At 35.1% G+C, this 19918-nt stretch overlaps 1 protein-coding gene across 1 annotated transcript; it reads left to right on the top strand.

The window, feature by feature from the left end:
• Nucleotides 1–18271: 18271 nt before the first annotated feature.
• LOC127092213 (universal stress protein PHOS32) lies at nucleotides 18272–19393 on the top strand. Its single transcript, XM_051031044.1, has 4 exons — nucleotides 18272–18685; nucleotides 18773–18885; nucleotides 18969–19087; nucleotides 19196–19393. Exons 1-4 carry the CDS (start codon nucleotides 18517–18519, stop codon nucleotides 19269–19271), a joined length of 477 nt encoding a protein of 158 aa, XP_050887001.1. The 5' UTR covers nucleotides 18272–18516; the 3' UTR covers nucleotides 19272–19393.
• Nucleotides 19394–19918: the final 525 nt, after the last annotated feature.

The following is a 19918-nucleotide window of genomic DNA, read 5'->3' on the forward strand; positions in this document are numbered from 1 at the left end:
AAACAAGTTACGTCCACTGTGGAGTAAAGAAATTTTGTTTACAAGTGAGCACCATGAGTTCAAATTGGTAGATCGAGACATTTTTTAAAGACAATAATTTGGGGTTCTGTAAAGTGAAGATGCAAGCAACTTTAGTGTATTGAAGCATTGAAGGGTGATGCATCAATACCTTCATGCATAACACATGTAGAGAAGATTGAGATGGTGGATAAGACCAAAAGTGCCATTATCTTGCTCTTTAGGGATAAAGTTCTAAGAGAAGTCACTAGGGATAAGATTGTGACTTTGATGTGGGGAAATTTTGAATCATTGTATATAACCAAGTCTTTGACTCACTAGTTGAAACAACAACTATACTTATTTTGAATGGTAGATGACAAATTCATAGTGGAACAGTTGACAATATTTCACAAGATTATTGAGGTGAAGATTGAAGATGACGACAAGGCTCTACTTTTGTTGAGCTCATTACCTATATCCTTTTACACTTTAAGGATGTAATTCTTTATGGTAAGGAAGGTATTATTACTTTGGTTAAAGTTCAAACGACTGTGAGATCCAAAGAATTTTCAAAGGTGAAAGATTTGAATATTGATGATAATGGTGAAGGCTTGAGTTTTTCAAGAGGGGGAAATGGTCATATATGGATGTCCAAATAAAAGAGGTTTGGCAAGTCAAAGGTAAAGTTATCTACTTGTAAAAAACCAAGGTCACTTCATTATAGATTATTCTGAGAGGAGGGACAATCATGATTATATTTAAATTGCAGTTACCTTAGATGAGGGTAGTTATAAGTGTTTGGGTGCATTAGTGGTGTTGATTTAGGAAACTAAAAAAGGTTGGGTCATGTACTCGAGTTGCTCTAATCACATGTGTTCAAAAAAAGAATACTTTGAAGTTGGAGGAAAGTGGAGTAGTTTGGCTTAGTAACGATAAGGCTTGCAGAGTTTATGGTATTGGTATGGTTATACTTAAAAGTTCGATGATCATGAGTTTCTTCTTCACAAGGTGAGACATGTTCCATAATTCAAGCAAAATTTTCATCCATAAGCATGTTTAACAATCTTGTGGCGATTGAAACCTTTAATGCATATCTAAGGAGTGATCACGAGCATTGAATGGTGACAACGCCTCTACTCAGTCCACACGAACAGACTCCTTCAGTCTCAGTGCTAGCTGAGTGAGAGAGAAAGAGAAACAAAATTTCATCCAATGAAATGCTTTTGCACAAGGGTTATATTTATAGAACCACTTGTGTGGACTGCAAGCTAAAAAGCCCACTGAAGTGTATGTGACCCATATCTTATGGTATACCAAAAACCACTTAAGCGCGTGGTACCTTACCATATTTCGTATTCTACTTAAGTGCATTGTACCTTACGATGTTCTACAATTCACTTAAGTGCATTGTACCTTACGATGTTCTACAATTCACTTAAGTGCATCGTACCTTACGGTGTTCCTTATTTACTCTATCTACCATCAATCAGTCCTTTTGTGTGTGACCCTGTAGGTTTTCCCGACATTGACAATTGTATTAAATCATGTATTTAACATAATAAACAGTGAGCAGTATCTAGCAACACATCACTGCTACTCAAGACACGATAATGTCATGTGATTTGACAAATACTTTTTGTGATGATACATGTGTGTACAATTACCTTTTTTGCCCTTATGTCTATATTGAATACAAGGCATAGACCGTGTCATCCTTGTCCAGTTCAATATTGGGCCCTTAGACATTTATCATATTACGCAGGATGGTAAAATTCCATCTAGGTCACTCATGTCCCTCAGCATGCTTCGTGGAGTACCCATCAATTGTCTTTATGGTCATCCAGTTACGGACAATGTTTGATCAGCAATAAAGCACTCGACTCTACATCTAGGGTCCATAGTGGTTTCAGGTTGAAGGGTGGTATACACCACTATCACCATGAGAATAACATATGATACTTTGCATAACATTCTATGTAGTATTCTCATAGCGGGTCAATCCAGTATAAATATTACTCCTAATATTCATACCTATGTTTAAGACTTGATAACTCCTTATCCATGATCCATGAGATGTGATCATCAGTCTATATACATAATAGTCTTAATGCTTTAATGTTATCCTACTTCACAATAAAGCTCGACTACATATACTTTAAGAATAATATCCTTATGTTTAATGGGATCTCATGATTAAGTCACACTTGATACATTAAACATTCTAGATATTCTAGGAACTTTATTAAACAAACATAATAAAGAAAAAGTCTTTTATTATTAATAAATAATTCGATACAAGTACCAAAAGTATTGGCCTCTAGGGCTTACACCAACAGGTGCAGTGTTACAATTGTCAAGGATTTGGTCACTATCCTCGAGATTTTAGAAGAAATAAAGGAATCAAGAGCAAAAGATGATGGAAAAGTGAAATATGAACATGATGGAGAAAATGACTCTAATGATATGTTACTCATGACAAATACTCAATCAAATAATTAACAAAACAATATGTGGTATCTGGATTCCGGATGTAACAACCACATGACTGGAAATAAAAACTAGTTTACCGAGTAAGACGAATCAATCAAGAAGGTGATTAAGTTTGCATATGGTAGACATGTTACATCATAGGGAAGAGGAAATATAGTTGTGATGCGAAGGAATGGTTGAAGAGCCAGAATTACTGATGTATTGTATGTACCTTCAATGGAAAGTAACTTGATAAGCATAAATCAATTACTTGCCAAAGGGTATAACATGAAGTTGGAAGAAAATATAGTGAAGGTGTACGGTGGTGAAGGAAGGATGATCCTGAAGGAACTATTGGCAGATAGCAAAACCTTTAAGATTGAGATCAACATGGTTGATCATCAGTGTCTTGCTTCGACGATTGTCAAAGATAAGAACTAGCTATGACATCACAGGTACAAGAACTTAAACTTTAGAGGTCTAAGTATGTTCAACTAGAAGAAAATGGTGTACAACTTACCTCAAGTGAAAGAACCAAGTAAATTCTGTGAGAAATACTGCAAAGAAAATCAGGCTATGAAGGCATTAAAATATGACTTATCCATGAATTCTAGAGAAAAGCTAGAGCTTGTTCACTCTGACGTGTGGACCTTTTGAAGTAAGGTCAAATGGTGGTAATTGTTATTTCCTAACCTTCATATATATATATATATATATATATATGTGGTGTGTGTGTGTGTGTGTGTGTGTGTGTGTGTGTGTGTGTGTGTGTGTGTGTGTATGTGTGTGTATGTATGTATGTCTGTGTATGTCTGTGTGCGCACGAGCGTGTATTTACCTTATTGAAAGGAAGAGTGAGGTATTCACACAATTCAAGAATTTTAAATTGCATGTCGAGAAATAAAGTGGATGCAAGTTAAAGAAACTGAGAACGAATGGTGGTGGTGAATACACCTCTAGAGAATTTGCAAGATTTTGCACAGATGAAGGTATAAAGCATGAGATCATTGCACCTTATAAACCTGAGCATAATGGTATAACTGAGAGAAGGAATAGAAGTATGTTGAACATGACTATGATCATGTTGAAAGATAAAGAAGGGCCAAAGAGATTTTGGGGTGATGAAACTTTGACAAAAGTATACATATTAAACAGATGTCCAACAAAAAAGATAGTAAAGAAGACACCTTATAAGTCTTGGACAAGACCGAAGCCAAATGTTAGTCATCTTAGAGTCTTTGGATCAACGTGCTTCAGGAATGTGCTTGAATAATCGAGGAAGAAACTAGATGATCGAAGTCAGTCTATGGTGCTCATAGGTTATCATTCGACTGGTGCATACAAACTGTATTCACTAAATGATGATAAACTTGTGATCAATCGATATGTTCTAGTGGATAAAACAAAGGATGGGATTGGAATCAAATTCCATTTCGACAGGAGTAAGAAACAATCACAATTATGCTTGATGACAATCATAACTATGCCTGATGAAGACTAACAGACTAAAGTTACAACCAATCGAAACAAAGAACCACCTGAGTAGAATGTTAGGATACCAACTAAGGCAATAACTGAGTCGATGAAGCTAGTTAGATATGAGATATTTCCATATCAAGCAGTTAATGCATATGGTGATTTAATAGAAGAAGTAATGATGATGGATGATACATAAACAATCGATTTAGATCAATCCATGAATGATTCTAATTGGCTAGTAGTCATGCAATAAGAACTCGGGGAAATCGAGAAGAACAAGACTTGGGAACTTGTCGAAAAAGCAATCAAGAAGCCAATTGATGTGAAATGGGTCTACAAGTTGAAGCTAAGGCCAAATGGTGAGATTGCTAGCACAAAGAAATATTGGTGGCAAGAGGTTTTCTGCAAAATCCTGGTATGGATTTAGACGAAGTTTATGCACCTGTGGCAAGGTTGGAAACCATCAGAATTATTGTGTCGAAGGCGGTATACAAAGGATCGAAGATACATCAAATAGATGTAAAGTCAGAATTTATGAATGGAACTTTATAATAAGAAGTATATTTCAGTCAACCACCAAGATTCAAAATCAAAGGGAAGGTGTCAGATGTATATAGATTGAGGAAGGATCTCTATGGTTTGAAGCAAGCTCCAAGAGCTTGGAACAAAAGAAAAAATATCTTCATTAATAATGCAGGTTTCTCAAAATGTGTCTCAGAACATGAAGTGTATGTCAATAATGCAAGCATGCCCAGTCGAGTCATCGTATGATTGTATGTGGATGATTTGCTGATTACAAGGGCAGAAGAGGCATAAATAAAAGGAGGCAAGTCAAAGCCGATGCAAGAGTTTAACATGTCCGGCCTAGGAAATTTGTCATATTTCTTAGGGATGGATATTAAAGACACAAGTGAAGGAGTGTTTCTGCATCAGACGAAGTTTTCACAAGACATCTTGAAGAGGTTCAAGATGAGTAACTGTAATGCAGTTGTTACACCATTAGAGACTGGAGTAAAGTTGAGAAAGGAAATAAATGATGTGTTTGTAAGTGAAACATTGTACAAACAAATCATTGGATCCTTGAGATATCTTTGAAATACTAGGCCAGACATTTGTCAATGTGTCGGATTGTTGAGCAGGTTCATGGAGAAGCCTAAAGAATGTCATCTTACAGTAGTCAAGTGAGTGTTGAGATACATCAAAGATATGATTGATCATTGTGTGTTGATGCTAAGAAAAAAGAAGACCAACACAGATGCAGAGGTATATGGCTACACTTATTCAAATTTTAGTGGATATCAAGAGGAGAAGAAGAGCATTTCAGGCTACATATTCATGATTAAAGGTGCGACAATTTCATGGAGTTCAAGAAAGCAAAGCATTGTGGATTTGTCATCTTGTGAACCTGAGTACGTGACTGCATCATATGCAACATGTCAATAAGTGTGGATAGAGATGTTGCTCGAAGAGCTCAAGATAATGGAATCTAAGAAAATAAAGTTGTTTATCGACAACAAGTCAGATATCGATATGGCGAATTATCCTATGTGTCATGGTCGAGGTAAACACATAGAGAGGATGTATCATTTTCTAAGGGATCAAGTTAACAAATAAAAACTTGAACTTGAGTATTACAAGACAAAATGGCAACTATCTGACATACTCATCAAACTGCTGAAGAAATTCAAGTTCGATGAGTTAAAGAGAGGCATTGGGATGAGAAGTCTCAAAAACATGAATTAGGTGGTATGTTAGAAGTTGTAATTCGTTACTTTGTAGAAAATGAAGTATTCGACTTTATCAAAGTAGTTAGTCGAAGTAGTAGGAGTCAATTGTATTCGACAGAGTCAAATACTACATATAGTTGTTGTGAAAACCAAATAACTTTGTATGTTTTAGGCTTGGGTTGTATGTTTTGAGTTGGGCCTTGGTTTCCTATATATAAGCATATCTTTGTAGTTTTCAAATAACAACTTAATTCTAATCACTTCATTTTTACTTAATAATATTATCTCTTTTCTCTATTCTTCTTATTCTTGAAACCCTAATTGTTCCATCTGTTCCAGCAGTTCTTTGTCTCCACACATCAGATTTCTTGGTGCGTTTGAGTTCTAATTTTTTTCTTCTTGTTATGAGTTACTCTACCATTTTTGTACAAAATTAACAAATCATCCTTCAAGTTAATTTGTTATTCAATTTGACATATTTGAAATCTTAATTGGTCTTCAATTTCACTTTATTTTTCATTTTGAAATTTTCATTTCATTCCAATTCGACATCAATCTTTTAAATATTTTCTAAGTTTCTTTATAAATAAGGGATATTGTATTAACTTTAGTACACTAGATACTAAAACCATATACAAAGAGAACAAAGAAAACAAGGAAAGAACCCAGAATATGAAAAATCTAAGGAAAACAAACTAGAGGATTTAACAGTCAATCCTTCAAGTCAAAGCCTATGGGCCCCTTAGACCTCGCTCCAAACCAATCCCATGATAAATTCTTAGCTAATGCAACGAGTTCAGACATAACTTTATGACCTCCGTTTAAAAGGGTGTAATTTCTAATCAACCAAATTGACCAAATAACTGACAACAAAAACATAAGTTGTAGAATTTTCTTGATCTTTCCTTTCAAAAGATTTCAAAATGCCTTCTACAAAATCCTAAAATAGGTGGCCATTTAACGAAGACCGATTCACTCCAGAATAATAAGTCAGACGCGAGTAGCTACCAGACAAAAAAGGAATAAGGGCAATTGTCATTCATAGACCATAAGAAAAGAGGATGAACTAGATTGTACACACTATTTAGGAATCCCTCTTTTGGATAAGTCATCTCTTGTTGCAAGCCTACTCAAATGGAGTATCCAAGAAAAGAATTAAATGTTGCTTGGGATGTGGGAAATCCAAATGGACTTAAGAGCATAAGAAAAATCAACATCCAAATGAGAACATGATGAAGAGATGCTAGCCAACCTTGAATGAGCCGCCTCAACCGGAAAAAATATGCATCACAACACCAAATAAAGGAATATTCTAAATGAGGTATATGAAGCACACTTATGAGGATGGTGTGAAGGTCTTCTCGTTCAATTTAGGATAGAACAAAAAGTTAAGAGAAGTTGATCCCAAGATTCCAATTCCAAATGCCATTAATCCTCATACCTACATCACCAATTTTGAGCCTAAGATCCTAAACAAATTCAAACAAACTAGGAAACAACTCTTTGAAGGGTTGAGAACTAAGCCTATGAACCTAAAAAAATCAATGTTTGAACCAAATCCAAGTTTGCAAGAGATGCTATTGTTAACCCAATTTTCATCATTCCCCTAACTAGCCATTATATCCCTAAGATCTCTCTATCATAAGGAGGCTTTTCTATTGTGCATTGACCCAGAGGAATCAAGTAGTTGGCCGTTGAGGTCTCTATATTTGAAGGATGGAAGATATGACCAAGGTGATTTATGTTCAACAAGAATCTTTCAGGCCCACTTACTAAAAAGTTCCACATTTAAATACTCGTAATTCTTTACACCTAATCCTCATTGAATATTTGATTTACAAATAGTTAACTAAGAGTACCAATTGATCCTCCTCTTGTTTTATTCCCGCTTCCAAAAAAAGGTCTTGCTGGATTTTGATTATGTCTTGGGTCATAATTTTAGGTGCTCTATAGACAAAAAAGGGATATAGTGAAATTGAATTCAAAACAACATTTAATAGCATCACACAGTCTCTATACAAAACAAACTTACCTTTCCAACTTGAAATTCTGAAGCAAAGTTTATCAATGATTGGGTCCCAAGAGTTGTACCTTAGAGGATTGATCCTAGTCGGGAGTCCTAGAAAATTGAAAGGTAGATTATTCATTGGACTTCCAAGAAGTCATAGGGTTTTCCCCTAAGAAACCAGGTTAAAGGTTAAAGCCCGAGATTATACTTTTATGAGAATTTACTCTTAACCCTGAAACAATTTCAATTCCATACATAATTGCTTTAATAGACCAAATGTTTTCCCACCTTGATTCTCCCAAGATGACAATGTCGTCTACGAATTGAAGAAGATCGAAATAAAGGTTTTTTTGAAAGAGAGAATGGGTGGAAGGCCAACTGGTAAATGGAATTCTTCATTAATCTAGCGAGAACTTCTACAATGATGATGAATAGTAATGGGGAAAGAGGGTCCCCTTGGCAGAGGCCTCTCCTTGCTTGGAAGTGCATGGTGGGGCTTACATTGATTAAAACTGAAAAGGAAATGGAGCATACACATGCTTGAATCCATTTAATCCACTTACTGCCAAAGTTTATTTGCTTGAGAACATACAACGGATACTCCCATAATACCAAATACTTTTTCGAAGTTGACTTTGAATAAAACAAAAATTTCTTGTTTCTTCAGGCATAATAAACCAATTCATTGATCACAAGAACACAATACAACATGTTACGATTAAGAATGAAAGTTTTTTTTTTATTATTTGAGATAAGAGTTCCAATCACATTCTTCAATCTCCATGCCAGCAATTTAGACACAATTATATAAATGCTTCGTATTAGGCAAATTCTCCAAAAGTCATTAAGATCCTAAATATTATGCTTTTCAAAATCAGAGCAAGAAAGGATGTTGTGATAGCTTTAGGAAGATGACCTAAAAATAAAATTTTGTTAACACGGTCAAATATATCATTTTTAATAATGTCCCGAGTAACTTTGAAGAATCGCATGTTGAAGCCATCTGAACCCAAACTTTTGTCGCACGTAGTTCTAAATAAACTATTTTATATGAAGTAAAGATAACGAGGCTTCAAGGATTGAACTATCTTCTAAGGATAGTTTTTTGAATCCCACTCCTTACAATCTAGGTCTCCTTTGTGCTCATTCGTGAAATTTGTTTTTGAAGTGGTCAAATACAAGGGATTTGATGCCATATAAATATTCTATCAAGAGGTCTTCGACTCTCAAACCTGATATGCCATTGCGCCTGAATCTTAACTTCATGAAAGAATGAAAAAACTTTGAATTTTGATTCCTTTCCTTAAGCCATTTACATATGGATTTCTGTCTAATCATTGATTCACAAAAAAATGGGTTTTCCCTGACTAGAGATTGAGCTTTTGATCTCCTTCTAAATACATTAGAGTTAATTGGAGTTGCATCATTAGCCAATAAATGATCCAAAACATTTAAGTCGTTAATTACTTCTTCAAAACCCAAGTCACGTCTCCCTAAAAATTCCAAATTACAAGATTTCAGTCTTGATTTTAGAATTTTAAGCTTCTCTTTAAAAAGGAATAGTTTCTTGCCTTAGACATTTGAAGAATTCCAAACCTCTTATACCACATAGATAAGGCCCTTCCTTTCACTTTCCCTCTTAATGGTGTTGAAATCTCCCCTAAGACACTAATATCTTACTTGGAAAAGAGATTTAAATCTAACTAATTCCAACCATATTTTCCTTTTATTGTTGATGAAACGCGATGAGTATATGTTGACTATGTAAATTAACAAATCCTTCCATTAAAGTTGAATCTTCGCAAAACCTTCATCTTCAAAGCTGAAAAGAAATTCAAGAAGACCAAGTTTCCACAACGTAATCATTCCTCTTGACCTATCAATAATTTTTTTTGCATACCACTCTACCTCCTTATTACCCCAAAAAGAATGCGCCAAAAATTCTTCCATCAATTGAAGCTTCGTTTATTAAATTAGGCAAAGATCTACCTTATCTATTAAGATTAACTTATTTAAGAATTTCCTCTTGATTGAATTACCCCCCAATATTATAAGACAGTAAATTCATTTTACACCTATTCTTATCTTCCTTCATTTTGAGCTTGTCTTGGTCTTGTTTTCCAAGCGCTTGATTTCAAATATGTATGCTTTATCATCATCTTCCCTGATGCCTAAATCAGAATCCTTTTTTAATTTTTTTGAAGCAATAATCTCTTATTACTTAGCCCTAAACCTCTTATTTCATTGAATAATATCTTTGTCAGAAGTGGAGTCACAACATAATGCAAATCCACCTTAAAATTTATCCGAAGATGCATTCGAGGAGAGAGGTTGAGATGAACAAAAAGGGTCTTTCGATTTGAAGATTTTCTTGGATGGAAGGAGGAGAAGTAAGAAGGTTTAGCATAAGGTAGGGATTTGGATATGGGTGGAATGAGATCAGGAGCATCTGGGTTGTTGTTGTTAGCCTTTCCCACTTCATTCATATTTTTGCACTTTCGCTTGGGCTGGGCCACTAGAGGAGGAGAAGAGAAAGTTTTACCTCGTACCCCTACACTTATACTAATACCCCTACAATTTTTTTAAAAATACCAACTTTACTCTTAACTATTTTTAACCAATTTACCATTTCATTTTTAACCATTCAATTTAGACTTCCGAAAATTACACTTTCCATCCTCGTACGAGAACTCCTTGAAAAAGACATCCGATATGTATTTTTTTCAAACCGAAAGTCTTTGTGAAAGACATTTGGAACACTGAAAACAGTATACCGGAAGAGTTATCTAAAGAGTTCAAGTTCTTTTTGAAGAAAAAAACATTCCAAAACACTTATCATATGTGTTCCGGTTAACAAAGTGACATAAACCGGAACTCTTCCTTGAAGACTTCCGGTATTATATTTCTGTAATTCGGAACTCTTCGTTGAAGACTTCCGGTTTTCATTTTTAATTTTTTTTACTTTTTTAATTGTGCGGGAATGGAAAATCTTCCCCAAATATTTGTAGATACTTCTGATGCGTTTTTAACCACTCAAAGATTTGGTACACGAGAAGAGGTGATCAGATGGATTAAAGAGGTTGAAATCGATAATAAAGTAACCGTTATTATCACTCGTTCAGATACTGAAACAGGAAAGAGAGGGAGAAGTAACAAATTAATATTTGGTTGTGATAAAGGTGGGAAACACAAGGCTACTGATAGTGGGACCCAAAGTGCGTCCTAGAAATGTGGATGCCCATTTAAAATCCGGTTGACTCCGGCGAAAGATGGGTCTTGTTGGAAGATTGATGTAAAATGTGGGGTCCATAATCATGGTTTACCTGATAGATTAGAAGGTCATTCATTTTTTGGTAGGTTGACCACATATGAGAAGGAACATGTCACTGATTTGACAAAGAGACATGTACCACCTAGACATATATTGCTTTCCTTGCAAGACCGAGATCCAGAGAATGTCACTCGGATTATGAAAATATAGAAGCATAAGAGTATGATAGAAAAAGAGATAAGAGGTCATAGAAGTGAGATACAACATATGTTTAAGCTTATTGAGGATGCATGTTATGTGTATTGGAGTAGAAAAAAGGATGACTCGGAAGTTGTGAGAGAGATATTTTGGGCCCATCCTGATTCAGTTAAGTTGTTGAATATTTTTCCTATTATGTTAGTTATGGATAGCACCTACAAGACAAAAAAATATAGACAACCTTTGTTTGAAATTGTTGGCATGACATCAACCGAGTTGACTTTTGCTATCGCATTTGCATATATGGAGTCTGAGCAGACAGAGAATTTTTGTTGGGTATTGGAGAAACTTAAAGAATTGTTTGTGAAGAAAGATTTGTGTCCACAAGTGATTTTGACAGATAGAGATCTTGCTTTGATGAAAGCAATTGAAATTGTGCTTCTCAGGCCGATTAATTTTCTATGTAGATTTCACATTAACAAAAACGTTGCTGAAAAATGCAAACAATATGTGGTGAATGACATACAAAAGACGATAGACACATTATGGATGGAAGTTGTTTGGGCTAGTGATGAGGTTGAGTATGGTCAACGGTTGCATCAACTTGAGAAGACATGTGTTGATTATAGTGGATTTATTAATTATGTGAAAGACACATGGTTGACTCCACATAGACCGAGATTTATTGGAGCATGGATTAATTGAGTGCTACATTTGGGTAACACGACGACTAATTGGTACGTGTTATAATTTTTATTATGTATTTTTTTTATATGTGATATTTTTAATATTTTCAATATGTTATTTTTAGGGTTGAATCTGCTCATTGGAAGTTAAAGCAAATGTTAGGAAATAATATAGGTGACATGGTCAAATGTTGGGAAGCTATGAATAACAACTAGAGGTTACAACTGGGCAACATTAGAGCTTCTTTTCAAAAACGTTTTTATGAAGTTGAGCACGCACACATAAGTCCATTTTATGGTAATTTGCATGGTTTAGTGTCTCAAGCTGCTTTGAGACGTATTGCTGAAGAGTTATTGAGAGTTGATTATGTTGGAATTAACATGCAAATATATGGTTGTACTCTTAGAATATCTTATGGGTTACCTTGTGCTTGTAAGTTAGGAATATACGCACTAGGTGGTATACTGATACCCATATATGTTGTTCATGTTCATTGGAGGAAACTAACTATGGAAGTTGAGTTAGAGGTAGGTGCAGATGATGGATCAGAGGTGGATATGACTTGTGCAATAGATGAATTATGGAAACGGTTTAGGTCATTATACGTTGTTGGGAAAAGGGCATTAAAGAGTAGGGTTTGTGAACTTGCATACCCCATAATGACTCCATTTTGTCCACCACCCGAGAAATTAAAAACCAAAGGAGAAGTGAAGAAGAAAGGAAAAAAACCAGCAGGATATGATGTTTATATGGACCCTTCATATCATGAGTATGTTGGTAAGGCATATCAATCTTCACAAAGGCAATCTCAATCATCACAGAATTCGAAGAAGTTAAAAGTATCAAAGAAGCAACCACAATCAAAGAAACATTTCACTCTTTAATTTCCTAATCATATTAGGTCATACATTGAAGATGTAGTTAATGTTGTATCAGATGGTAATTATGGATTTAGAGTCATTGCATCATTGCATGGATATGGTGAGGATTGGTCAATGGTTCGTCAAGACTTGGAGTTGGAAATAATAGACAAGGATAAGTCAACTTTGTATGACAATTTTGTAATCCGTTGGCAGAAGTGAGAGAATCTTTAATGATAGAAGAGTTGTAACGCCCAAAAATAATTATTTGTTATTTTTAATATTTACGTAATTATTGTGGTTAGTCGGAAATTAGTCGAAAGTCGTAGAAATTATTATAAGAAATAATAATATAATTGTGGTGTTATTTGAGTAAGTGGGCTTATCATTGTGTGCTAATTAGTAAAATGAGAGGTGTTATATTAGGCCCATTAGAGATTAGGATATTTAGTAAATTTAATAAAGAGAAAATAAAAGAAGTGATAGAAAAAAAAAAGAAACAGTAGTGGAGAGGAGTTAGCAGAAGAGGAATTTGAGAACTGTTGTACGAACGAGAGGGAAGGAGAAGAAAACTTCCGGAATCCGATTCTTAGAGCAACCTTCGATCCAAAATAATAAGGTAAGGGGGGGTTTATCGTCGTTTAATGGGTATTATGGGATAACATGTAATGGGTAGTGATGAACCGTTGATTTGACCCTAATTGGGATGTTGAATGCTGAAAAATTGTGTTGGATAAGTTGTGTTAAAACTGAAATTGAATCTGTAATTGGATGGGTAGTGATTTTCCGAAAACGTAGCTTCTTACGGAATTGGAATCGGAGGTCCGGAAGTCCTCCAACGGCGGAAAATGCGGAGAATTCTGCATTCTGCTTCGTGTTAGCGCAGGAACAGCTTTTTGTCTTGCGTTAACCGGTTAACCCAGGGTGTTAACCGGTTAACACTGTTATGAATTGTGAAAAATTGTTGTTTGTCTTGCGTTAACCGGTTAACCCAGGGCGTTAACCGGTTAACACTGTTAAAATTTGCCAGGAAGTGTATTCTGTCTTGCGTTAACGGGTTAACCCAGGGCGTTAATGGGTTAACGCTGTTGAAAAACTGAAAAATTTCATTCTGTCTTGCGTTAACGGGTTAACCCAGGGCGTTAACGGGTTAACGCTATTGAAAAACTGGAAAAAATTGCATTCTGTCTTGCGTTAACAGGTTAACCCAGGGCGTTAACCGGTTAACGCTGTTGAAAAGCTGAAAAATTGCATTCTGTCTTGCGTTAACAGGTTAACCCAGGGCGTTAACCGGTTAACGCTGTTGAAAAGCTGAAAAATTGTATTCTGTCTTGCGTTAACGGGTTAACCCAGGGCGTTAACGGGTTAACGCTGTTGGAAAAGTAAAAAAAATCGAATTGCTCAGAATTTAATGAAGTTCGTCGGGGTGAGTCGGGTAATATTATAGTTAAGTTTGATGAGTAATTTTGTTGGGTTTATGTTATGAAGTGTCGATACAAGTATGACTGAGTTGTTAAGTTATTCCGTGTACGGAAAGTTGTTAAAGATACTGAGTTGTAAGCTTGGTGAGCCAAAGTTGATTATAAGTTGATTATGTTGAAAACATTGTTGTGTTGCTATTATTATTACGTTGTCGGAATTTTAAAGTCGTGTATGTCATGTAAATTCATATGCATTAAGTCGGAGCTTTGCTCACACCACGTTGGCCTGGATTGGCAAAAGTTGAAAGTTGAAGGCTTAAGCCTTGATGCCTCGTTAAATCGGCAAATTTTAAGTTGGGAGTTTTACTCCGAATGGTACCACATGCATGACGAGTCGAGTCTCATTAGAGTTGCATTTTTGTTGGTTTGTTGTATGGGTATTTAATTTAATTGAGAAGTGGTGTTTGTGTACGATTCTTAATTACTGTATTGTTTTTCATATACTGATTATAATTATTGTAACTCACCCCTTCTGTTGAATGTTGTCCTTATGTGACAACGTGCAGGTAATCCTGAGAAGTAGCCGGTTACCGTTGGTCGGGTCAGTGGTCAGTCGCTCTGATACGTAGCACTCGGGGGGATTGTCGTGTGTCTGCTTTGTGGATCTTTTAATTGTTACTAAAATTTAAATTGTTTGAAGGATTATAGTTGTTTACTCTTTAAGTTAAGTCGTATTTATGTTGCTTAAAGATGATAAGAATTTTGTTATGAATCCGCTGCGTAAGATTTTATGAAGTTGAATTATTGGAGTGAATGACATTGTTTTGTCGAATTAAGAAAAGTGTTACATATTGTTATGATTCCTTAAAGTGGAAATTGTTTAAAGTTGAACATGTAATATTCCATTTATAGAAAATTTTACGACTCTGATTTTGTTGTTATAACTCGTGGGTAGAAAATGGGGTGTTACACCTTTGGTTCACAGTCACCAGAAAAATGGTTGACTCTACCATATATGGGTTACTTGATAGCGAATCACTATAATGTTATACTTGTCTGTTTAGGCAATCTGTGCATGACTTTCTTTCCTATGACAAGTTCACATTCACCAAATGTCTCTATTTATTGCATTGGTTTTGTTAACCAAAATCATTGGTTTCAGGTACGTATTTTATTTTATATGACTTACTGTTTTAATTATTTCACTTTACTAAATATATGTTTTAATTATTGTTATCAGGTTAACATGAAAGAGGGGTTTCCGTTGCCACCAGTCACATTAGATTGGAAGAAGTTTCATTGTCAAGCAGCAACGTCTTGGATGTTAGAATTTGCAGGACGTCTACAACATTGTAAATTACTTACGCCTATATTAGCATGAATATGTAATCAAAACATGAATATGTAATCAAAACATGAATATTATATTATGTCTATTTTATTACATTCAGTTCTAAAAGTTAATACATAAATCAATGTGAACGAGAAATATGCAAAGCTTCAAATATATCAGCAAACTATGGATCTTCCTCTTCGACATTAACCAGTCTCAGATAAAGATGAATCAATGTAGATACACGAGCCCAATTAGGATCAGATGGTCCTGCATCGTAAACAGGAACTGTCACCTCTCTTGGTTCGCCATGATGGGGCGGGACCAAACGTGGATGCAAAACACAATAATATCACTCCAGATATCCATCTTCTATATCAGATGGGGTGGTGGCCAATGTTGTTGGACGGATCACAACAAGAACTCTCTGATGGTAACCAATCCAATCAACATCAATATCATTAGCCATCATACAATCAAGAGGTGGGGATGGAACATACTACTTGTACCCGAACTGACGTAAACATCTGTCAGGCAAGTATGGAACAATTGTGTCACCCTACTTCAAACACCCCCTGTACAGATATAACTCATCAAATTGACGCAATCCTCTATGATCCTCAAATGGATGCCATATGACATCGGCAGGTGTCAGCTCGTACAAAATAGGTCGCAAATCATCCACCTTCAGGACTCCTTGCCTATAAAACCATCTCATCGCTCGAGGAAGACCATAATTATCAGCTGGTTTCCAATTCTCTCCTCTTTTTCCAACAGTTGGAAAGTACTCGTGAATCCAACATTGTTACAATATAAAAACATAATAAGCAAAATAAATTAAATTAATATACTTTATAAAATGAATCCAACACTTAATAAATTAAATTAAATTATATACCTGTAAGAGAGTAGGATATCCACCGAGCTGCTTGCAACTGTACATGGACGCATCTCCAAGGTATCTGATTGGAACCTAATATTAACAAATTGAAGGCCCACATCACCAGGGGCCCCAATAAACTAGGTCATTGGTGATCCACCAAGAAAAGCTCAGGGTTAGAAAATTTCTCATTAATAGTTGACCGAGAGAGAGAGGGAGAGAGAGAGAGAGAGAGAGAGAGAGAGAGAAATTTTTATAAGCCCTTTTCTTGTTTTAACTGAGAGGAATCACAAGTCTCGGGGTGACAAGACGCATCCTCCATTTACTTTTCCTTTACTTCCGCATCCAATCCCTGACACTTGGAAAACCTAGGATTGTTATCATTTTCTTTGAAAATCACCAAATTTTTATTAGGAATGATTTTGCTTCTCCTTTATGCTACCTCCTTGTAAATGTAATTCTTCATCTTCAACAATGTCAATATCGTCATCTTCTTCATGTCAATCTTCTTCTTCACTAGCAAATGAATTCGACTCAACAAATTTGAGAAGGTTGATTCTAAGTGGACCTTGGGAGTCCTCAACTAGTTAACTTTAAAGGATAAACAAATTAAGTTAACCATCTAGAACTTCGTTTAAAACCTTTGATTGTTTCGTTCAAACAATTAAGTAGGCCACATCCATTTTAGTGTGAAGTCTTGTGTCATCATCTGAACAGAGATATTCACCCATGGATTCAACCAAGGATTCAAAGAATCTGAGTTTCCACGCTTGGAAGGGAATGCCATAACAACGAATCCAGATGACTCTCTCGGTATCCAAATTAGTATGTTTCCAAGTTCAAACTTCTTTAAACCAATGAGTCAGCCATTGCTTGTTGTCCTTCACCAAGGCCTTCATTTCTCCCGTAACTCAATCTTCAAGCAAACATATGTTAGCTCCTAAAGGTGTGACTTGGATTGAGAAGTAAATCTCTGTGTTGAATACTTCTTGCATGTTGGAAGACATTCCAGAATTTTTGGCAAACCCTAAAAAAGCTTTTCGGAATCTTGATAGATCACATTGTCTTCCATATTAAACTTCACTTGAGGATTGATGGTACAGGGTGATGGTGTTTCACTTGATCTAAGAACTTCTGCATAGGTAATTCCCTAATTTGTTTCTCCAAAATCTTTCACTACTCTGGACAACTTAGGATACGAAATCTTCCTTCCTCTATCCAAATGCCCCAAGTTTCTCTAAGCTCCCTGAACTTGTTGGGCGCTTTTCCTTTGAAACCTAGGAACATTTGCAAGGAACTTTATCCCTTCAATAAAGATGTTATCCAGCTTGGTGGCCAAAAGATCTACATTTATAACATCAAAAAACCAGACAAAGCCATAACTCCTTCCCATTATGCCACATTTGAATGTAATCGCTACTTCATTGAGCACTCCAAATCCTTGAAACTCTTAATACATTTCTTTGGCTTCATATCTATCTAGAAATGATGTGAAAAAGAACGAGGTTTGGCTCCTATTTACCATAGGTCAGATCTTTGTCCTCATTCGTTGTCCCAATGAGTGCAATTAGAAGAGTGATAACGATTCTTTCTTCTTAATCGCCTTCAACCATCTTCACCTACTCTGGAAGTTGGGTTTTTCATTCTCCTAAAATATGGATGAACTTTGACTTAAGATTAAAAAATTAGGGAGATGATGGAGCTTCTCTCTCTAACATTTATTTTTTTATAAATATTTTCTATGTTATGTTAAAATGAAGTCGTGATCATATAATCACACCCCATTAATAGTAAAAATAAATTTAAAATAATTTTATTCAAAAAATTTATTGTAAAAATAGACTACAAGAACTTTACTTAAAATAAAATAAAATCAAAAATCAAAATTTTCTTTCAAACTTTTTAATTTCAAAATATTAAAATACCCTTTTTTACTCAAAATAAGAAAGTATCTATAGGCGTGAATATATTAACATTGAATGGGTAGAAAACCGTTGAATTTGTGTTGGCCGAGTTAGCACGAACCGCTGTAATATCAAAACCACGACAAAGAACCCACGGCTTTAAACCAGAACCCAACCTTGGTACCGCATCATCTATATTTTCTATATAATCCATTCTCCACTTTCTTCTCTATTATCAAAAACTCAAAATACACAACAATCATTAATCATCTCATAAAAATGGAAAACAGAGAACGGAAGATTATGGTAGCTGTTGACGAAAGTGAAGAAAGCATGTACGCACTTTCATGGTCCATCTCCAACCTTATTTCTGACACAAACAACAATAGCAAGCTTGTTCTTCTCTATGTCAAACCACCTTCTGCTGTCTACTCACTGGATTCCGCAGGTATATAATTCATTCATCTCTTCACTCAGCTTTTGAGTACTTGTTTATTAAATATTGTTATTAATTGGTGTGATGTTTTGATTATAGGGTATATATTTTCCAGTGAGACAGTTGATGCTTTGGAAAGATTCAGTACACAGTTAGCTAAATCAGTGATGAAAAGAGCTGAAGCTATTTGCAGAAACTTTGATGCTACTAATGTATTGCTCAACTCATGAATCTCACTCTATTTTTTTCTTCCGATTTTCTTAGTTGGTTTACGAATTTTGGATTTAATTTGCAGATAAATATTGAGAAAGTAGTTGGAACTGGAGAAGCCAAGAGTGTTATATGCAACGCAGCAAAGAAACTCGGGGTTGACACCTTAGTTATGGGAAGTCATGGCTATGGATTTATTAAAAGGTATTGTTTAGTTACTTGGTTTTTTTTGGTGTTTTTAAGGAATCTTGGTGTGTGTGAAATTATGGATAATTCAATGGTGTAATTAAGTTTTATGGTGTGAATTTGCAGGACACTACTTGGAAGTGTGAGTGATTACTGTGCTAAGAATGCAAAATGTCCTGTTGTAATTGTCAAGCAACCATAGTTTATAATAGAATTTAGTTTTCATCTTAAGGAAAATTAAATTGCTGTGTGATTTTACAATCTGTGTAATTATATTGTACTTTATAGGGTGAATAATATAAAAGTAGTCACTTCTCCCTTTTATGTTTGAAATCACTAAACGACATACTAGAAAAGTCAAATCTTTCAGATAAGTGCCATTATCGTCCATCTGTATAAAAATCCAATAGAGATAGCGTAAGTAATGAGGTTCATTGAAAATCAGCTTTCCACCTACTCAAAATATCACTAGCATGGAGTCTAATTATTTTTAAGAGTTTCGCTATTAGTTAAACGTAAAGCTGTCAAATGGGTCCCGTGGGTCAAATCAAATAAATGGCCTGAAGTGTATTGGCAAGATATTTTTATGGGTTGCACAAATGGATCAGATCTAGTTTCTAATGGGTTATGTGGCTTGATGGACCAATCTGATAGGTCAGCCCAACCCTTATTTCAATATTTTAGTTTTAAATTTATAAAAAGGAATTAATTGAAAAAAAATTACATAAGATAAATAGAGAATAATCATAAATTTACTTAAGTGATCTTTAAAATATTCATCAAATCCGTATATATGAACATCACAAAAATATCTATCATAGAGAATAAGATAATTTTGTATTTATTCAT

The sequence above is a fragment of the Lathyrus oleraceus genome, chromosome 6 (assembly GCF_024323335.1).
Source record: "Lathyrus oleraceus cultivar Zhongwan6 chromosome 6, CAAS_Psat_ZW6_1.0, whole genome shotgun sequence".
Taxonomy (NCBI): Eukaryota; Viridiplantae; Streptophyta; class Magnoliopsida; order Fabales; family Fabaceae; genus Lathyrus; species Lathyrus oleraceus.